Here is a 20,210-nt window from a genome sequence, read left to right as displayed (position 1 = left end):
GCTCTAGTTGAGACCAGCCTAACCTCTCTGAGGTCTGGGACCTTCAGGATGTTTTTAGTTGCAGACCGTAGGTTCCTCTGTTGGGCATACCAGGAGAGGCGGTCCTGTAGGTACGAGGGTCCTAGGCCGTATAGGGCTTTAAAGGTTAAAACCAGCACCTTAAACCTGATCCTGTACGCTACCGGGAGCCAGTGCAGCTGGTATAGTACCGGATGAATGTGGTCTCGCAGCGAAGACCCCATAAGGAGTCTCGCCGCGGCATTCTGCACCCGCTGGAGTTTCTGGGTCAGTCTCAAGGGCAGCCCCACGTAGAGCGAGTTACAATAATCCAGTTTGGAGGTGACCGTCACGTGGATCACAGTGGCTAGGTCAGGGCGAGAGAGATAAGGGGCCAACTGCTTAGCTTGGCGGAGATGAAAAAATGCCGCCTTTGTTATAGCTGCAATCTGCGCCTCCATAGAGAGGGAGGTATCGAAGATTACACCCAAACTCTTAACGGACGGTGCTGGCACTAATTGCACCCCCACAAGAGATGGGAGTTGCCCCCTCAATCCCATATCATCCCGTCCCAGCCAGAGGACCTCTGTCTTCGAAGGATTTAACTTCAACCGGCTCCCACGTAACCATCCAGCCACAGCTTCCAAACATCTGGTCAGTGTGTCTGGGGCCGAGTCAGGATGGCCATCCATCAACAGATAGAGTTGGGTGTCATCAGCATACTGATGGCAGCCCAGCCCAAAACTCCGGACAAGCTGGGCGAGGGGGCGCATAAAGATGTTAAAAAGCATCAGGGAGAGTATCGCACCCTGAGGCACTCCACACACCAAGGAGTGGCGCGATGACAATTTCCCCCCAAGCGCCACCCTCTGTCCCTGACCAGAGAGAAACGAGCGCAGCCATTGAAGGACTGTGCCCTGGATCCCCACGTCGGCATGCCGGGCGAGAGCTAGCGGATGCAATGGAGGCCGAGAAGTAAGACTTCTTAGCGGCCTTCACTGCCATCTCATAGGTTTTCATAAAAACCCTATAAGATGTTCTTGAGGCTCCGTCACGGGCACCCCGCCATACTCGCTCTAGCTGTCTGAGGTCCCGCTTCATTTTCCGAAGCTCCTCGGTAAACCAGGGAGCCCGGTTTCTGCGGGGTCGCAGAGGGCGCTTAGGTGCGATCTCATCGATGGCTGCCAGGAGCTGGATATTCCAGCCCTCAACAGCTCAGTCAATGAGTCGCCAGGGGGAGCAAGGTCCCGCAAGGCTTGACGGAATCTATCAGGGTCCATCAGCGTCTGCGGGCGAGCCCAAATCGGCTTACCACCTAAGCAGGGTGGGGGTGGAAAGTCAATCCTGGCTTTCAGAGCGTAGTGATCAGACCATGGCACCTTCATCGAAGGAGACATGATCACATCTATACCGGCGCCAAAGATCAAATCCAGCGTGTGGCCTGCTTGATGTGTGGGGCCCAAAACAAACTGGGAGAGCCCTAGTGTCACCATGGAAGACACCAGGTCCAGAGCCTGTGAGGAGGGAGTGGCATCAGCATGGATGTTGAAGTCCCCCAATACCAATAGGTTAGGGAATTTCCCTTTAAAAAAGGGAAACGTTGACAGCTATGCTCTGGTCCCGCCCACCACTGGTGTTTGGGAAGGTTGTCCAGAAAGGAGAGGGTCCCTCGGGTTGGAAGTGGCTCCACATGTGCTTCTAGGAGAGGGCTGGCTTGCTTGTAGAAGTTCCTGGGTCCAGTCCCTGACTGGGACTGAGCAGCTGGAGATCTCGGAAAGCCATGGCCCATCAGAAGAGCCATTGCTAGGCAAGATGAGCCCGTGGTCTGGCCGGGTATGAGGCAGCTCCCTCTGCTCTTCTCTCCACAAACACAGAATGGCATCACCCCACTGCACATCGCCTCCCGCCGGGGCAACATCATCATGGTGCGCCTGCTGCTGGACCGGGGAGCCCACATCGAGACCCGCACCAAGGTAGGGACATAAGATCAGGCCAATGGCCCTTCTCATCCAGTATCCTGTTCTCACAGGGGCCAACCACAGGGGCCAACCAGGGGCCAATTTGATGCTCTCCTATGGTTGCTTCCCATAAGCCTTGCTGTCGCCAACTTTGGAGGCAGAACATAGTAGCCATCCTGCTAGTAGCCATCTAGAGCCCTCTCCCCCTCCATGACTTGGCCTCATTTTCTTTGAAAGCCATCCAAGTTGGTGGCCATCACTTCCTCCTGTAGGAAGGAGTTCCACAGTTTAACTATGTGCTGCATGGAAGAAAAGTCATTTCTTTTGTCTGTTCTGAATCTTCCAACCAAGACAGGGCCTAGCATCAGGAGAGGCAGGAAGGAGACAAGGAGGGCAGCCCTGTCAGGCCACCACCCCTTCAGCTATGTGGTCTTTGCACCCTCCTCCCCAGCTGCCCCTTACCACCTCTCGCCCTCTGTGAGGTCCACAGCTCCTCCTTTTCTCTGCTGCCAACACAGATGCTATGTTTTTTCAAGAATTAAAATTGTAGAGTTGGAAGGGACCTCGAGAGTCATCTAGTCCAACCCCCTGCAATGCAGGAATCCTTTGCCCAATGTGGGGCTCAAACCCACCACCCTGAGATGAAGAGTCTCATGATCCAGGGTGAGCTACCCCTGAATATCTCCTACGTCTCCTGACGTAGTCAAAGGGCATGAGTGCACACTACAAGCATTTATTAAAGCAGAAAGGAGAAACGGGTGTTATGATCGTTAAGCGAACAGAAGCCTATAGGTTCGGTTTTGTATTATCTTATTTGTTTCTTTGTCCTCTCTAAGACAATGGTGAACAACAAGGCAGTCCTTATTCTATCAAACTAACCCTGCCACCATCCACACTCTCCCTCCAGCAACCACACACTCCCAAACAGACCCTCTCATCAGTATTCAAACTCCCTTTCAAACTCTCATCCAATCATCACTCACTATCAACATCACAAGCCAGAGGCGCCAACTTGCCAGGGAGACTGCAGGGGTCAACACCACGCGTGTGACGTCCCAACATCCTGATGTCAGGAGGAGCCAGGGGCAGAGCCAAACCCAGTGGCAGCGCCGCTCAATGGCCAGCAGCTCCTCCTCCTCCTGCCGTCAGTTGAGGCTGCTTCCCCTTTGCTGCAGGAGGAGGAGGAGGAGGAGGAGGAGGCCACTGAAGCTGCTTGGCCTCCTCCAGCATTTTTGAACATTGGGGGTGGCCCCACCTCCAAAATATTGGGGGTCCCAAAAGGGTTGGGCCCCCAGCAGTTGGCACCCCTGTTCCAATCTCACACTCTCCCCCTCCCAAGATAACACTTAATTCCTCTATTATGCTTACCAACACCTTTGCTTTGTACTCTTTTACCTTATTAATGTGCGCACAACATTACTTACCTAAACATGAGGACATCATGGGCACCAATCTTCAGACCAAAGAGAAAGGTGAACCTCAAGAGCTGCTGGCAGGAGTTTGGCTGCTCCTTGCGGAAGCCCCAGCGACTCTCTTCTCTCTTTGGAGAGCTCTCGAATATGATGCTCATATTGTAGTGCAGAAATCCTTTTAGCACCTTTGGGCATTTCCCCTTCTTTCTAATGACTCGCAGGAGAAGCCAGACATATTCAGGCCCAGAAGAGGGTGTCCGTGGCCTCCCCACAAGAGTCACTGCTCTGGATTTGATCTCCTCCTCGTGAGGATATAGGCAGCCCAGACGGGGCAAAGCCCCTTGTGGCTCTCATGTACAATGAGAAATTGGAGTCCTCTTCCTTCTCCCTTTTGTGTGGCTCAGTGACTCCCCCAATGTTGCCTATGGAGGAGGAAGCTGCTGCATCTCTGCATGAATTCATGTTCACCCACAGAGGGACAGGTGTCTTGAAGAGAAGCCACTCCAAAGCAGCCTGGCAAAGGAGTTTAATGAGAAGGACTTCTTCAGAATTACACTGCAGCTTAGTGAGAACTCCAGGCATGAGAAGTGCAAGCGCAGAACGTGGGTGGGAGGAAAATCCTCACTTTTCCCCCAACAGGAAGAAGCAGAAACTGATAGTGATAACTCAGAAAATGAGACTGAGTAAGTTTCATGAAGTATTCGCTGAGTTTTGTCTCGCCCCCGCCCCCCCCCCCCCGTTTTCAGAGCCATTATAGGAATGAGTGCTTGATGTCTGCTTGGCCCAGTAGAGACAAAGGGCATTGGGTGGTCTTCAGCGCTCATCTTAGTCAGAGTAGACCTGCTAAAATTAATAGATATGACTAATTTAGGTTCATTAATTCTAACGGGTGTACCCTAAGTAGGACTTAGTTGAATATGACCCATAATAGTTTTCAGAATACATAATAATTTTCTTTCTTTTTTACCATAATGTTGACGGTTTCATCTGTTTTTATTATTTTTCCCTGCTGCTCATAAATTGGCAAAATGAAAGACATGCAAGGTTCCTTGCAGCTCAGCATCTTATAGATCCATTTCTAATCAAAAATATAAAAAGGAATGACTAACTCAATACACTGTATTTTTAATATACCAGATAATTTAATGTCAAACTAAGTAATATATAATACATTTTATGTTCCTAAAGTAATAATGTGATTTTTGATCTGTAAAAGTGCTTTTAAAAGTATTGCATATTTTTCAATTTCCTCAAAAAATTCTGGGTGTTTGTCCAGGGGAGGTAATATCACCTTTTCTCCGAGCAACTCAAGGTGGTGCATGTGGTTCTTTCGCTGCTGATTTGCACCCCTGACTCTCATTCTATTTTAATATTTTGTTGGAAGCCGCCCAGAGTGACCCAGCCAGATGGGCGGTGTATAAATAATAAATGATTATGATTATGATTATGATTATTCCCCATTGTTGCAGGACGAGCTGACACCGCTGCACTGCGCCTCCAGGAATGGGCATGTGCGGATTGCGGAAATCCTGCTGGATCACGGTGCTCCCATCCAAGCAAAGACCAAGGTGATGGGCAGTGGGGGAATAGCCGTGGGGCAAGCAAAATCATGTTCCCCAGAGACAGAGTGGTTTTCCCCTTTGCTGACACCCACCCTGGCATCGGACTGTGGCTCTTGTTTCCCAGCTACCGGGGCCACCTCCACACCACATATTTAAAGCACTCTTATGCCACTTTAACAGTCATGGTTTTCTCCAAGGAATCCTGGGAAATGTAGTTTCCTAAGGGTGCTGGGAAATGCCTCTCTGTTTGTACCCTTTACAAACTGTTGTTATCAGGATTCTTGTGGGGGACGGACAGACCATGACTGCTAAAGTGGCAAAAGGTTGCTTTAAATCATAGAATCATAGAATTGTAGAAGGGATCCCCAACCCCCTGCAATGCAGGAATCACAACTAAAGCATCAATGACAAGTGGCCACCCAACCTCTGCTTATAAACCTCCAGTGAAGCAGAGTTCACCACCTCTCATGGGAGTCTATTCCACAGTTGAACAGTTCTTAGCATCATAAAGTTATTTCTAATGCTTTGTCCGAATCCCCTTTGTGGTCATTTAAATCAGTTGGTTCAGGTCCTACCTTCTAGAGCAGCAGAAAACAAGCATGCAAGATCTTCTGTGTGACGGCCTTTCAGATATTTGAAGACAGCTGTCAGTCTTCTCTTCTCCAGGCTAAACACACCCACCTCCCTCAACCATTGCTCAGAAGGCTTGGTTTCCAGACCCTTGATGGTCTGGGTCTCCTTTCTCGGGTCACACCAGGCTCTAACCTTGCATTTCCTTGTCACAGAACGGCTTGTCCCCCATCCACATGGCCTCCCAGGGAGACCACCTGGACTGTGTGCGACTTCTGCTGCAGTACAATGCTGACATCGACGACATCACGCTGGACCACCTGACGCCGCTGCACGTGGCCGCCCACTGTGGCCACCACCGAGTGGCCAAAGTCCTGCTGGAAAAGGGGGCAAAGCCCAATGCTCGGGCGCTGGTGAGTGGGCGGGCAAGTGGCAGGAGGGGGAGCCACATGTCTCTCTTCCAGGGAGGCTGAAGGGCCTCTCCTTTTCTCTGTGCCTGCAGAATGGCTTCACCCCTCTGCACATCGCCTGCAAGAAGAACCACATCCGGGTGATGGAGCTCTTGCTGAAGACGGGAGCCTCCATTGATGCAGTCACCGAGGTACCTGGTGCCCCATGTGTGCAGCACGGGAAGCCGTGAGGCACACTGACGTGACCACAGCCACATATGCAATGGGGTTTTTCTGGACTTCTCTGTTAATTTGGATTAATTAGGACAAACATCATGGCGGATATCCAGAGGCGGCAAGGTTAGGCACCTGCCAGGACACCAAGCCAGGCAGAGGCCTAGACACAAAAAGGGAAGTGTAGATGCCACTGAGCCAAACTCTAAAAGTGCCACCATTTCCACTTCACTAAGTGGCCCTAGTGAATTCTGAATTTGCACGACCTTGCAAGTTAGGGGGGCCACCAAGGGGACCCCCCAAATATTAATTTGTAGGATTTGTCCTCAGGGAAAACACCATTTAGATGAAGACCACTCAACATGTTCCCCACCAAGCCAAACACAGCCAATCTTTCATGATGAGCCCCAGAGCTCACCTCTGGTCTGAAGCCCAGCATCTCCAGGCACTGGCAGATCAAATGCCCTAACTTGTGGGTCGCTGTGTTTGGCTTAGGGGAGGGGCAGGCCTGGTTTTGATACAGTCATAGGACCTTTAGCATTTAATATAAGGAACTCTTGGAAATAACTTGATCTAGCCAAGAGAAAAACAGTCTGCAATAGTTCAAAGATACCTTTCAGCAATTCGTCACACCTTTTACTCATCACATTATGCCTGGAATGTATTGGGGTGTATTCTTGGCTACCCACAGATTTTGGTTGATTGCTTTTTTGTGGCCTTAGGCAGAATTTTCTTTTCTTTTTCTTTTTTCCAACCGACTCCCATCCATCCATGAGAGGGGAAATGGAGGTTCCAAGCCTATTGCTTCTGACTCAGTTTGGCTCATGACAAATAGAAATCTCTTGGCATTTGTGGCTATGTGGAGATTTTTTTGGGGAGGGGTTCTGACTGATTTTGGAATTTTCAGTTGATTAATCATCTACCTTTTAACTGAAACAGTTTCATTTAAATGTCCCATTTAGCTTGGCTTGTAGAAGCCATTTCAGAGGTTTTCATGCCTTAAGTAAATGAGAATACTGGACGAACGCGCTGGGCCGGGCCAAGGGTCTGTCTAGTCCAAGACCCTGCTTCCAACAATGGGCAGCCAATAAATGCTTTTGGGAGGCCCACAGGCAGACCAGGGAAGGGGTGTGTGTCAGACACAGCCCTTTCGCTTTCTTTCCTTTTTTGCCGGGGCCTCTGGACATGGAGATTCTATTCAGTTGTCCTGGCTAATAGCCATGGATCAACCTCTGCTCAGTGAATCTGTAATGATGCATTTAGCCTTCCTACGCTGGTGTCCGAACCAAGGCTGCCCAACTACTGGTGACTCATTCTAGCACAAGGTCCATGGAAAGGCAATGTTTTCTTTTTTGTTCTCCGATTGCAATAGCACAACCTGAGACTAGAGACAAGGGTGCTCTTGGCTGCTTGGGTCCTAAAGCTGCAGTCCTGTGCATTCTTGCTGGGAAGTAAGTGCCATTGAATACCATGGAACTTACTCCCCAGTAAGTGGGTATATGATTTATTTATTTAGTTAACTTTTCTGTACTTTATATAAACCTTAAAGCAGTTTACTGAAAGAATAAAACAATGAAATTATCAATACACACAACTATTTACAACATTTTTCAGAAATAATCAATGCTAAGCTAAAAACAGATTAAACACATGTCAACATTTTACATATCTGGGTAGGCTTGCTTAAAGAAAAATGTTTTTAGCTGGCACCGAAAAGAGTACAGCAAAGGTGCCTCTCTGGTGTCACTAGCCAGGGAGTTCCAAAGTGCAGGTGCTGCCTTCCTAGAAGATGGATTTCTTATAAATTGCAGCCTAAATCTTTAGTTGATCAGTCAACTGATATGTAGTAATTCATGTATATTTTTGGATTGTTATCCAAAGATGCTGATTGCAGACTCTCCAAGTGTCCCTATTTTCCAAGAACAGTCCCAAATTCACAGAGCCATCCCGGTTTCTGATTTGATCCCGGAATGTCCCACTTTTCCTTCGGGCGTTTTCATTAGAGGAATGTTGGAGGGTACGTGGCTGGGTAGCAAAAGGGTTACGAGGCAGAGTTCTGTGTGTGTCACGTGTCTCCGCTGCACAGCGTCCTGCATCCCTTTGCTCCCTCTCTCCTGTCCGCAGTCTGGGCTGACCCCTCTCCACGTGGCCTCCTTCATGGGGAACCTCCCCATCGTCAAGATCCTGCTGCAACGAGGAGCCTCTCCCAATGTTTCCAACGTGGTGAGTGGGGAGAAGCGCAGAGGGCAAGTGGGGAAGACATGGACCCCTGCAGCTTCTGGGGACCCCTCAGGATTTGTGCTGAAGCTTTCATAGCCAAAGACTCAACCCTGAGAGCTTTGGCTCTGGGGATTTGTCAGAGATTTGGGACTGGAACATTTCGCTGGAGAGTCCGAGTTGCACAAAACAAATGTTAGGGTGGGTGGAAGGAGGTTCCTCAGAATACCGTAGGGCGGGCAAGAGGTGGCAGCTCCTTTGCCCTCGCCCCGCCCCCCCCTCGCACACGTGCAGATGTCTTTTAGGTGATGACAATGATGACATTTATATCCCCCCTTCCTCCAAGGGGCTCAAGGTGGCGTGCATGCTTCTCCTTCCTCTCACAACAACCCTGTGAGGTAGATTAGTCTAAGCGACTGCAACTGGCTCCAGGTCTCCCAGCCAGCTTGGTGGCTGAGTGGGGATTTGAGTCCTGGTCCCCCAGTTCTTCATCCAACAGTCCAACCAAGCGGGAGGGTGGCAGGGAGATCTGTGCCCCGACTGCACCGCTACAGGTTTGGGCTCTCATAAGGGAATGAGACCTCCGGCTATAGGGCGGTATATAAATTCAATAAATAAAATGTTCTGTTAAAAATAGCCTTATATTGCTGGACACAAAGCAGTCTTCCTTGACAAGTTTGTTTTCTGTGTGGGGGGCTTGAAAGAATTGTACAGAGAAACATTCTCTTAGGTGAGCCCTCCGTCTGGGTAGAGGTGAGACAGGGAGAATTTGGCCAGCTCTCCGGTTCTTCTTTGCCAGGTTCCTCTTGTTTTGAACAATGAAATGGTTCTTTTTACAAATCCCTTTGGCCTCTGGACATGCAGGGCATTATTCCCATCAGAAATGGCGCCACTGGCTTCAGGGGCTGAACCCCAAGAGAGGGGAGATTTGCACCCCAGGACTTTAGAATCCAAGCCGGAGCAATTTCTAAGCCAGGTTCGGATCTGATTTACACACCCAGAAAGATGTGTGTATAAACAAGGGTTCAGTCCCTGGTGTCTCCAGGTAGAACTAGGAAAGACCTGTCTTTGACACCCAGGGGAGACAATGCTGGGAAAGAGAGACCAGTGGCTTCTTGGGGATAAGGCAGCTTCCTAGGTTCCTAAACCTTCCTAGGTCACACCCACACAGTGCATTCAAACCACACGACTTTCCCAAAGAATTTGTTTTGAGGTGAGACAGAGCATTCAGATACGTTGTGTTCCACATGCAATTTGAAGTGGTGCACCTCTGCGTCAGACACTAAAACCACATGGTTTCCCCCAAAGAATCCTGGTTTCCCCCAAAGAATCCTGGGAACTGTAGCTTGTCCCTCCCAGAGCTACAGTTCCCAGCACCCATAACAAACTACAGCTCCCAGTATTCTTTGGGGGAAACCATGTGGTTTTAGTGTTTGACGCAGAGGTTACCTTAGACTGCACCACCTCAAATTGCATGTGGAACACAACGTATCTGAATGCTCTGTCTCACCTCAAAACACCCTGGTTTGTGGAAATGGAGCAGGGCAGTGAGATAGCTCTTACCTAGCCTTTATCTTTATGTGCTAGCTATTATTATTATTATTATTATTATTATTATTATTATTATTATTACTACTACTATTACTATTTGAATTTTATTTATTATATTTAGACATAAAACATGCAACAGTTAGGCAAAATGAGAACAGTATATGCTCAGATAAACATTCTGAATATATTAACAAAGTTGTGTTAAAGTATATATATCATAATTTTTGCAGATATGAAATGATTTGTAATAATGTGTATGCTTAGATTGTGGACCCTTAGTAAAAGGCATTTTGCATCAATAGCAATTTTAATTTATGGGAATTTATAGGGAATAAGATGTGCTTGTTTTCTACCACCAGGGAGATTTTTAATGGGGTCAGGGGGTGTGCATTAAGTTCTCCCATCTCTTTGGGCTTCGGTCAAGCCTTTGTTTGCACTGCACGAATAGTACAGGGTGCAAGAATCTCAAGCCCCACTGGCTTTTATAGAGATTGATCAGATGGTCACCGAATGAGATCTTTCGAAACAGATGACATTCCATGCAACCTCTTTTTTCCCCCCTTTCCAAAGAAGGTGGAGACCCCCCTACATATGGCAGCCCGGGCTGGGCACACGGAAGTGGCAAAGTACCTGCTGCAGAACAAGGCCAAAGTCAATGCCAAGGCCAAGGTGAGAGCATCCTCGTCTTTCTGGGCCAGCAGCAGTTGCAACCCAGACTCCTGTCCCCGTGAGCGGCCCACACTTGCTTGTATGGAGGCGGAGGGGAGGTGGCATGGGGGGGGCGCTGCGGAGGAGAAGGCGGATCCAGTCTACAAGGAGGGCACTGCAGCTGTTGCTGCTACCATGGCGGTGGCAGCAGCGGGCAATGCATTCCTTAGAGGCTGTATCTGCCGCCCCTGCGGATCCTGCTGCCTGGTGCAGCCTCCTCACCTTGCCTCAGGGTTGGCCCTAGACAACAGGTGCGCTTTCTTGTAAGTAAATAATTGAACATTTATTATTGTGGGCTAGTGCTTCAAGCTCAGGCTCTGGTCCAGCTGCTCTTATAAGGCAGAAGGGTAGCAACCAGGATTGGCTCACCCATGAGGCAAAGCGAGGCGGCCACCTCAGGCAGCCGGATCACTGGGGCAGCAGATCCCCATGTAGATCTTTGGATCTTGATCAGAATCAAGGCCCAGGCCCAGGGTTCAAGATCAGGAACAGGGCTTCAAGACTGCACAGAAACAGTGCAGTTATTCTGGTGAGTCTTCCTGCCTCCCTGCCAAGCTTTTAAGCAGCGGAGGAGAACGCTTGCGACAATCCCTGTCCCTGCGACACCCTGCCCAGGGAGAAGAGTCTTCTCTGTTCTCCTGCTGGTGCCACCTTTCCCTGGGAGCCATCATCAGACTGTCTCACCATCTTCCCATGGGGATACAGTCTCCCCGCCTTTAATAGTCCCTTGCTCTCTGCAAGTGAGGGAGAAGCAACCTCTGGGTGTTTCGGGGTGGTGGTGTCTAAAGGGTCTATTGCATTGTCTCTTCCTCCCACTGCTGGTCGGAAGGCTCAGAGGGTATCATGACACGGACTTTCCCTTCCTGGAATAAGATGCAAATCTAAATGCAAACAGCTCTGAACTTTGTGGTGCTGATGTTGAACCAAGTAACGAGTACAAAAAGGCATACACATTTCTTTTGAGGACAGAGTGCTGTTGTCTTCATCTGAAGTGTCTTGTCCTTCTTCCCCATTGTAGGATGACCAGACCCCCCTGCACTGTGCGGCCCGCCTTGGCCACTGCACAATGGTGAAGCTGCTGCTGGAGAGTGGCGCCGACCCTAATCTGTCCACAACAGCCGGGCACACGCCCCTGCACATCACAGCACGTGAGGGCCACCTCGACTGCGCCTGCGCCCTCCTGGACAAGCAGGCTTCACAGACGGTCATGACCAAGGTAGGGAAACGGGGGCGCTGGGTCATGTTCCTTCCAAACTGCTGAAGCAAGGCCCCAGACAGCTCCCTGTGGGTGCTGCTAGCCCAGGTTGGGAGGGTCTCACCTCAGCAAAGACTTGGAGCTGCCTGAAGCCTTAGGAAGGCTGGCAGAGGCTTGACTTGGCAGTGACTCTGCCCCCACGAGGTGCTGTGTACAGTGTTTAAAGGGCCTGTCCTGCTACCACATGCTGCTCTGGGGTTGTGGAGCACAAGAAGCTGCAGGGGACGCCTCTTTCAACTCAGAGGGTGATGGAAGAGCCTCATGGCCAGGCCAGGCCAGGAGTAGGGCAGGGTGCCTCGAGGGGCGGGGATCAGCCTCTGAGGCAGGAAATCTGACATGCTCATCTACAGTATTGACCAAGCTGAAATTCTTAGTTAACACTTGTTTCTGCTTTAGATGTCTCCTCTCTCTCTCTCTCTCTCCTGTGCGTGCTGTGGGTGTTGCGATGCCTGTAGGGCAGGGAGTGAGCAGAGAAACCTGGACTGCTGCCTGGGTTGCCTCCCCCTGAGGCCTTCTTGACCCCACTCCCCCTGATCCTGCTTGACCTGTTGTCTTCCTCTCCCACCCCAGCCAGGCACTGATGCTCCCTGTTTCTCCCCAGAAAGGATTTACCCCTCTGCACGTTGCTTCCAAATATGGGAAAGTGGATGTCGCCAAGGTGCTGCTGGAGCACAATGCCCAGCCCAACGCAGCGGGGAAGGTGTGTATGTCGGGGGCCTTGGCGGGAGATGCAGTGGCCCTGAGGAATTCAGACCTGGCGATGGTCACGTGTGTCTTATGTTAGTTGTACCAAGATGGGATGGTGGCAATATGCTCTCTGAAGAGTCTTTGGGTGCTTCACTTGGTGGTCCAGAATCAGCAACTGCAGTGATCCCCTCCCCAATGATCAACAAAGGGGAAATACTTGGAAACTTGGGAGGAAGTGATCCTGTCCTCCTGGGTTTCATGATACAGAGGCAAGGGAAAGCTGAGCGTAGCCAGACCTGCATTTAAAAGGAGAAATATTGAAGGCCCAAATGCAGACAATTCCAACAAGAAAGAAACTGGTGTGGATGCCAAAATCAGCAGGAAGAATTCAGTGTCTTCTGTCTCTCAAATTGGTCAAAGTCTGAGTTTCCCTTCTCACAAACACCCCTGACGTGTACAATAAGCAGATTCCCCTACCAATATCCTTCCACACCCCCTTTGAACATCCATTCACGTGGAGGCTGCCTCTCAATGTACAGATCAGGATGCTCACCTGCTACAAGGTCATGTCAGAAATTCTTGCCTAAAATAAAATGCTCAAATGCCCCTGCTCCTCTCTCTGCAGAATGGCCTCACGCCCCTGCACGTCGCTGTTCACCACAACAACCTGGACATTGTCAAAGTGCTTCTGCCCAAAGGAGCATCCCCGCACAGTGTGGCCTGGGTAAGGAGCAGGTTTTGCTTCCATGCCGCACTTCTGTCTAGGATTTAAAGGTTTGAAGGGCAGCGCCATGGAGGGGAGGGCAGGGGAAGCCTGAGCCCAGCTGCCCCTTTCTCCTGCCTGCAGGGAGCAGCCTCAGAGGGGAGTCATGGGGTTGGCAGGAGCCACTGTTGACTCTGGCGGATCAGACTCTGGGGCTTGACTTGCCTTTGGCGGGTGGGGTCGTCTCTCTCCTCTGCAGAACGGATACACCCCCCTGCACATTGCCGCCAGGCAGAACCAGATGGAGGTGGCCAGCAGCCTGCTGCAGTATGGCGCCTCTGCCAACGCCGAATCCACGCAAGCTGTGACCCCGCTGCACCTGGCGGCCCAGGAAGGCCACTCCGATATGGTGGCCCTTCTCCTCTCCAAGCAGGCCAATGGCAACTTTGGCAGCAAGGTGGGTGGAGCAAAAGGCTCCTGTGAGTGTGCAGGTGCCCTGCAGGGACAAAGTCTGCTTCCCAAGGGGGGGGTGGAAGAACACAACCCTGATAAGGCAGGAGTGGGGAACCTCAGGTGGGGGGCAAATGGCGCCCTCCAGGCCTCTCTGTCTGGCTCTTGGGGGGCTTCCCCACGCCTTTCTCAGTTATTTGCAATGGAGCTGCCCATCCCCCTGTGTGCCCCCCCCACCATCTGAAGCATATTTGGGGTGCAGGTGCCTTGGAAAGGATGGGGGAGGTCTGTTGTATGAGCAGAAGTGGTTCTTCCTGCACAGCTCAACCCAATGTGTCTTTCAACCATGATGGTGACTGTTGCTTGATAGGAGGGAGAGCTGTGTGTGTGTGTATTCACACGTGTGTGTAGAAGCCTCTGGCTTTTGCATTCTTGGCATGTACCCTAATGTGCAAAGGCACCTCAGAATATCAGCAGAGCCCTGCAGGATCAGGCCCATGGCCCCCTAGCCCAGCAGGGACCACCCATATATCTGGGGCAAACCAGGGAGCAGCACCTGAGCACCCGAGTGCTCTCCCCTCCTGTGGTTTCCAACAGCTGGTGTCCAGAAGCAGCACTGCCTCCAGCCATGCGCAGTCCATGACTTTGTCCAAACCTCTTTTAAAGCCACCCGTTAAAGGTCAAGGGCACTGTACCAGTCGCGGCACCCAATGGGGCCTCTTGCTTCTAGGTCACTTCTGGCCTGCGCAACTCCTGGGCGGTTCCCCCTGGGCTGAATCCTGGTGACAAGGCAAGGAGAGAAGAGGGAGTCAGCCTCTGCCAGAATAAGCCAAGAAGCTGTTTTATTTCATCCTCTTCATGGAGGCTATTTCTGCCAGTGGCTTTCAACCATGGAAACTAAATAGAGCTTCCATGTTTGAGAGCAGTTTACCACTTCATTGGACAGGTGCTGGGGAAGGGTCAAAGCACAGGAGGGGCTTGGGCATAGGAACCTGCTCTTTCACCAGCCGTCCCATGATTCCACGGAGCAGGAGTGATGCTCCAGGGTTTCAAAGTGTTTCCCTGCCCAAGCCAGAGATGTTGGAACTGAACCTGGGACCTTCCATGCGACCAGGGGCTGCCTGCTGAGCTGCGGACTTTCCCTGTTTGCCATCCTGCTCTTCTTGAGAGAATCTTCTCTGGTCACTGTTGGATGCAGAGCAAGGCAGGAGTGGGGTCTGCTCCAGCAGGGCTGCCATCTTTGGGGATGGCACCATGATGAGTCTCCCCCCCCCCCGCCCTAAACTTGCCAAGCAGCTGTTAGGTTTCTACTTCTACCAGTGGCCACTAGGTGGCGCCAGTGTGTTCTCTGTTGCCTCTTTTTGTGGGAAGACTCTAGCAGGGGTAGGCAACCTAAGGCCCAGGGTCCGGATCCGGCCCAATCGCCTTCTCAATCCGGCCCACGGAAGGTCCAGGAATCAGCGTGTTTTTACATGAGTACAATGTGTCCTTTTATTTAAAATGCATCTCTGGGTTATTTGTGGGGCATAGGAATTCGTTCATTCCCCCCCAATATAGTCTGGCCCCCCACAAGGTCTGAGGGACAGTGGACTGGCCCCCTGCTGAAAAGGTTTGCTGACCCCTGATCTAGAGCTCAGCTTGGGGACCCCAATTCCCTAATTGGGGACCCTGAGGGAACTGCTAGTAAGGCCTTGAGAAAGGACTTAAACAGGCAAAGAAGGGCTCCTGTGAACCCCAAATGGACACCCCAAGAAGGGGCTACTGGCTCCCCCTCTCTGCATGGGCCTGTAGGGCATGCAGAATTTTTCAACTATCAATTTCAAAGATGAGGGCTGGTAAAGCGTTGTAACATGGCTTGGGAATTCAAAAGATATTTTGGTTAAATTAATATAATTTAGTTTTGCTTGGCAAGTAAAGAGTGTGTAAAATTTCATAGAAATCGCTAAGTACTTGCAGTTGTATTCTATATTCTCTCTTATATATTTTTATTTAGCATTACCTGACATTTTCAGAAGGTAACATTAAAATTATTGGGTTTCCCAAAAGCCGTTTTTGTGCTTCTTCTATTGTAGACTTACCAAGCTAAATTTTGTCCAATCACAAAAAGAATAGCAGATTGGAACTCCTCAAGCTCCAAAGCATATTTTTAATAGCAATAATAATAATAATAATAATAATAATAATAATAATAATAATAATAATTTTTATTTATACCCCGCCCTCCCCAGCCAAGGCCGGGCTCAGAACGGCTTACAAGCAATAATAAAAACAAGTTGAATGATTACAAGTTAAAAACAAAATTAAAATACAACATTAAAATATTGAAACATTAAAATATTAAAATGTAGCCTCATCGCAGGAGGAGAAGGAAAAGAAAAAAGAAAGAGGGGGAGGGAATCAAATTGGCTCCAAGCCAAAGGCCAGGCGGAACAACTCTGTCTTACAGGCCATGCGGGAAGAAATCAGAAATTTAACACCCCTTACTGAAGAAATCCCCCAAATTTAAGACTCCAGACCTTTTACCATTAGGAAAGTATCAGGGAAATTCACTAAATGATGTGGGGCAAATGAGCAATGGGAAGGTGTAGAATCACAGTGCAAGGAAATCAGGATGAAAACAGGATGAATGCTTGTTGTTATTTAGCCATCCACCCCCCCCAACCAATCAATAAAGAGCAGGCGTCGCTCTTCCAGATGTCATATTCAAGCCTCTGGGAGTCTTTCATCATCATCATCATCATCGTCATCACCATAATTTATTTATACCCCACCCATCTGGCTGGGTTTCGTCAGCCACTCTGGGCGGCCTCCAACAGAATATAAAGCACAATAGCACATCAAACATTTAAAACTACACCAAACAGGGCTGCCTTCAGATCTCAGATAGTTGTTTATTTCCTTGACATCTGATGGGAGGGTGTTCCACAGGGCCGGTGCCACTACTGAGAAGGCTCTCTGCCTAGAAAGCTGGGAGGGCCCTAGCAGTGGTTCCCGGTGTCTGCCCACCTCCCCACGGAACCCTCTGTGGGTAACCTGGCTCTTGCTTGTCTTCCAGAGTGGCCTCACCCCCCTCCACCTGGTGGCTCAGGAGGGGCATGTCCAAGTGGCAGATGTCCTCCTCCGGGCCGGAGTTCGAGTGGATGCAACAACACGGGTGAGTCCCCTCGAATGCCATGGCATCCTCCATCAGACAGAGAGGCCCAGAGTCTAGAGTGTCCTTTCTGCTCTGGCTGGCACTGGTGGCCATTGTGGTCCAGAACACCTGGAGGGCCCCAAGTTGGAGAAGGCTGTGCTACGCTATTTGTAGGCTCCAGGTATCTCCTGTGCTTGGGAAGCGGAAGGGACCACCACCAGAACACCATAGCTTTCCAGGGTGCTTTCCAGATGTTGCTGGACTATAGCTCCCATCATCCTTTACCGCTGGTCATGCTGCCTGTGGCTGATGGGAACAGTGGTCCAACCACACCCAGAGAGCGCAAAGCTGGGGAAAGCTCCTACAGCACATGCCTACAGGACCTAAGCCAGCCAGGGTTGCTGGTGGCAGAGAGACAGGGGCAAGCCAACAGTCAGCCACATGAAGCAAGTGGAATTAACTCTTTATCAGGAAAAACAGAATCTGCACAGGAGTGCCAGGCCTCAAGAGCACAGCAGCACGCCCTTGGTCGCTCTTGCCCTCATGAGATAGTTGTGGAGACGGAAGGTCCTCACCTTCCCACAGGTGCCTCTGCAGGGTTTTCTTGAAGCAATCTGAGGCTGTGCCTGTGTGATGCCAATTTCTCCTCTGCCCTCTTCATGCCTCTCCTGGTTCAGGGAGACCAGCAGGGAGGGGAGCTTGTTGCAGCAGGAGGGGGAGCTACTTGTTAATCCTCACCAGCTGGACTCCTCTCTGCCTCTGGACCTCCTCCCTCCCTCCTGCTTCAGCTTCTGCCCCTGATTCTGGACTCTCTGCCACAAACTCTCCCTGCCCGCTAAGCTCTGTTACCTCTTCCACTTCCGACCCCTCCTCTTCCCAGTCCCCTCCCTCTTCTCCCTCTAACCATTCATTGTCACCCCACCACCAAGCCTTGACCTGAAAGTCTGCTCTTTTTATATGTGCCTCGCAGATGGGCTATACTCCGCTGCACGTGGCTTCTCACTACGGGAACATCAAACTGGTGAAGTTTCTGCTGCAGCATCAAGCGGATGTCAATTCAAAGACCAAGGTATGGAAAGACTCTTGAAGGCATCCTTTCTCAAGCGTCATCCCTGACTGCTCCTCCTGCTGGTTATGGATGATGGGAGTGGTAGTCAAACAATATCTGGGAACCCAAGTTTGAGAAAGGCTGCTATGATCACTTGTTTGTCTTTCTTATTTTTATTTCTGCTCTGTTTGGTTTATAAGAATTCTGTTATTATTTGTTGTATGGTCACTCATCATTAAATGTCCCAAGGATGGCTGACAAGCAAGACAAATTCCTTTCATTTATTTATTCTAATAAAAATTGTACACCATTTGATTGTAAAACAAACAAACCTCACAAAGTGGCTTATGAAATCAGTGATAGACTAGAAACAGATTAAAGCACATGTCAACATTCTACACATCTGGTAAAAGGTAAAGGTAAAGGGACCCCTGACCATTAGGTCCAGTCATGACCGACTCTGGGGTTGCGGCACTCATCTCGCTTTATTGGCCGAGGGAGCCGGCATACAGCTTCCAGGTCATGTGGCCAGCATGACTAAGCCTCTTCTGGCAAACCAGAGCAGCGCACGGAAATGCCATTTACCTTCCCGCTGGAGCGGTACCTATTTATCCACTTGCACTTCGTGCTTTTGAACTGCTAGGTTGGCAGGAGCAGGGACCGAGCAATGGGAGCTCACCCCGTCATAGGCATTCGAACCTCTGACCTTCTGATCGGCAAGTCCTAGGCTCAGTGGTTTAACCTACAGCGCCACCCACGTCCCTACACATCTGGTAGGCTTGCCTAAATAAAAATGTTTTTAGCAGGAGCCAGAAGGAGTGCAGTGAAGGTCCCTGCCTGCTGTCAATAGGCAGGGAGTTCCAAAGTGTAGGTGCTGCCACAGTTAAATATTGATTTTTAGAAATGTGGAACATATATTATTTGGTGCCTGTAACAGTGCCAGTTCTGTAGATCAAAGCGATCAAGAAGGCATCCATGGGGTAAGATGACCTGTGCATGCCTTACATGAATTACATGTGGATCCTGCTCTCAGAACACTCATTATCCGAAACTTCAGTTATCCAAACAGAAAGAATTAGAGCCAAAGTTCACTCCATGAATGACTGAGTTGGGCTAGATGACACTTGAGGTCCCTTCCAGCTCTGCAATCCTGTGATTCTATGACGAATCAGGGAGCAGGAGAGATCAGGAAAACCTGCTTTTCCTTTGTTTGGCTTTTGCTGATTGGCTGCAGCAGTTTCAGGCAGGAACCATGGAAGGAGGGAGAACAGACAAATCACAGATTAGAAATATTCCCATAGGAAATACTGGGAAATAACCAGCTCATTGTACAAACCCTCGCATGACAAATCATTTCCTGTGCTCAGAAAGTGGGGCCTGTCCTTTTGGCCTTGCTGGTGTGTTTATGGATGGGTGTGAGAGATGGGTGTGAGAGGGAGGGGGCTGGCCTTGCCCATTTTGCACTGGCTCCCCTTCCCACTGGCCTGGGCACTCCCGAAGGTGACTCATGAGTCCGCAGGCCTGTCAGGCTAGAAAGGATTCTGCGCCCTTCCTAGCATCCTGCTTCTCAGGGGCTGCCCTCTGTCTCCTGGGAAGCCAGCCAGCGGCAAGAGGGCCACAGTCCTTCCTTGTTCTTTGTCCGCAGCAACAGGTATCCAGAAAGAGGGCAGGGGAGGAATTTGTTTCAGGCCACACTTAAAGTTGGAACTACCTAATTAGCACTTTAGGAATCCATTTATGTACCAAAACACACCCATCCTTCAAAATTTGCACTTCTCCAAATTATGCAACACACTCTCTGGCCACATTCTGTGGACAAAAATGTGTATAATAGTGAAAACAGTTTAAAGAAATGCATTCTCTTAGGGAAGATTGCTTAGCAGAAATGTGTCTGTTAGGTAAAATTGTATACAAAAGACCATGTATATTAGGGAAGTTTCCCACTAAAATGTTAATGAGCCTTATTGACTTTAAAAATAATAATTGCAAGGTGATTTGGATATTTGGATAACTGAACATAAGACGGCAGAAAGGAGAAATTGAGGAAACTCCAAATAGGCAGTGTGCCTGCCTGTGTGCATTGAAGGTTCCATCTATTTGTTAGGGTTCAGCTGATCTTCTCCTCTAGAAATTCATCCAGTCCTCCTTTGAAAGCCTTCTAAGCCAGTGACCATCACCACAAATTGGTGGCAGCGAATTCAAAAAAACTAACTCTCTGTTGTTGTGTGAAGCACTTTTCTTTCACCTGCTGCCAATCATATTTCCTTGGTGTCCTGGGTGTTAGGAGAGAAGCATGTCTGCCTCCCTTCCCCCTGCTTGCTTGCCTGTTTTCTAAA

At 49.8% G+C, this 20,210-nt stretch overlaps 1 protein-coding gene across 26 annotated transcripts in view; it reads left to right on the top strand.

Annotated features, from left to right (window-relative positions):
- Window positions 1–20,210, top strand: part of ANK1 (ankyrin 1) — a 188,497-nt gene that overhangs the window by 112,803 nt on the left and 55,484 nt on the right. For 25 of the 26 annotated variants that reach the window (XR_014528650.1, XR_014528651.1, XR_014528652.1 and 22 more), the window contains exons 8-19: window positions 1,872–1,970; window positions 4,837–4,935; window positions 5,715–5,912; window positions 6,002–6,100; window positions 8,247–8,345; window positions 10,461–10,559; window positions 11,617–11,814; window positions 12,455–12,553; window positions 13,166–13,264; window positions 13,503–13,700; window positions 16,749–16,847; window positions 17,797–17,895. Coding sequence is in view for 23 of the 26 variants with exons in the window: in XM_083514102.1 (XP_083370228.1) it covers window positions 1,872–1,970; window positions 4,837–4,935; window positions 5,715–5,912; window positions 6,002–6,100; window positions 8,247–8,345; window positions 10,461–10,559; window positions 11,617–11,814; window positions 12,455–12,553; window positions 13,166–13,264; window positions 13,503–13,700; window positions 16,749–16,847; window positions 17,797–17,895 (1,485 nt within the window). In the remaining 3 variants the exon portion in view is untranslated. The remainder of the gene's footprint in view (window positions 1–1,871; window positions 1,971–4,836; window positions 4,936–5,714; window positions 5,913–6,001; window positions 6,101–8,246; window positions 8,346–10,460; window positions 10,560–11,616; window positions 11,815–12,454; window positions 12,554–13,165; window positions 13,265–13,502; window positions 13,701–16,748; window positions 16,848–17,796; window positions 17,896–20,210) is intronic. The other variant, XM_083514120.1, reaches the window with a different exon arrangement.

Source organism: Podarcis liolepis, assembly GCF_965112155.1.
Source record: "Podarcis liolepis genome assembly, chromosome: 7".
Taxonomy (NCBI): Eukaryota; Metazoa; Chordata; class Lepidosauria; order Squamata; family Lacertidae; genus Podarcis; species Podarcis liolepis.
Note: the sequence above shows the minus strand (reverse complement) of the source record. Positions and strands in the feature narration are given on the sequence as shown.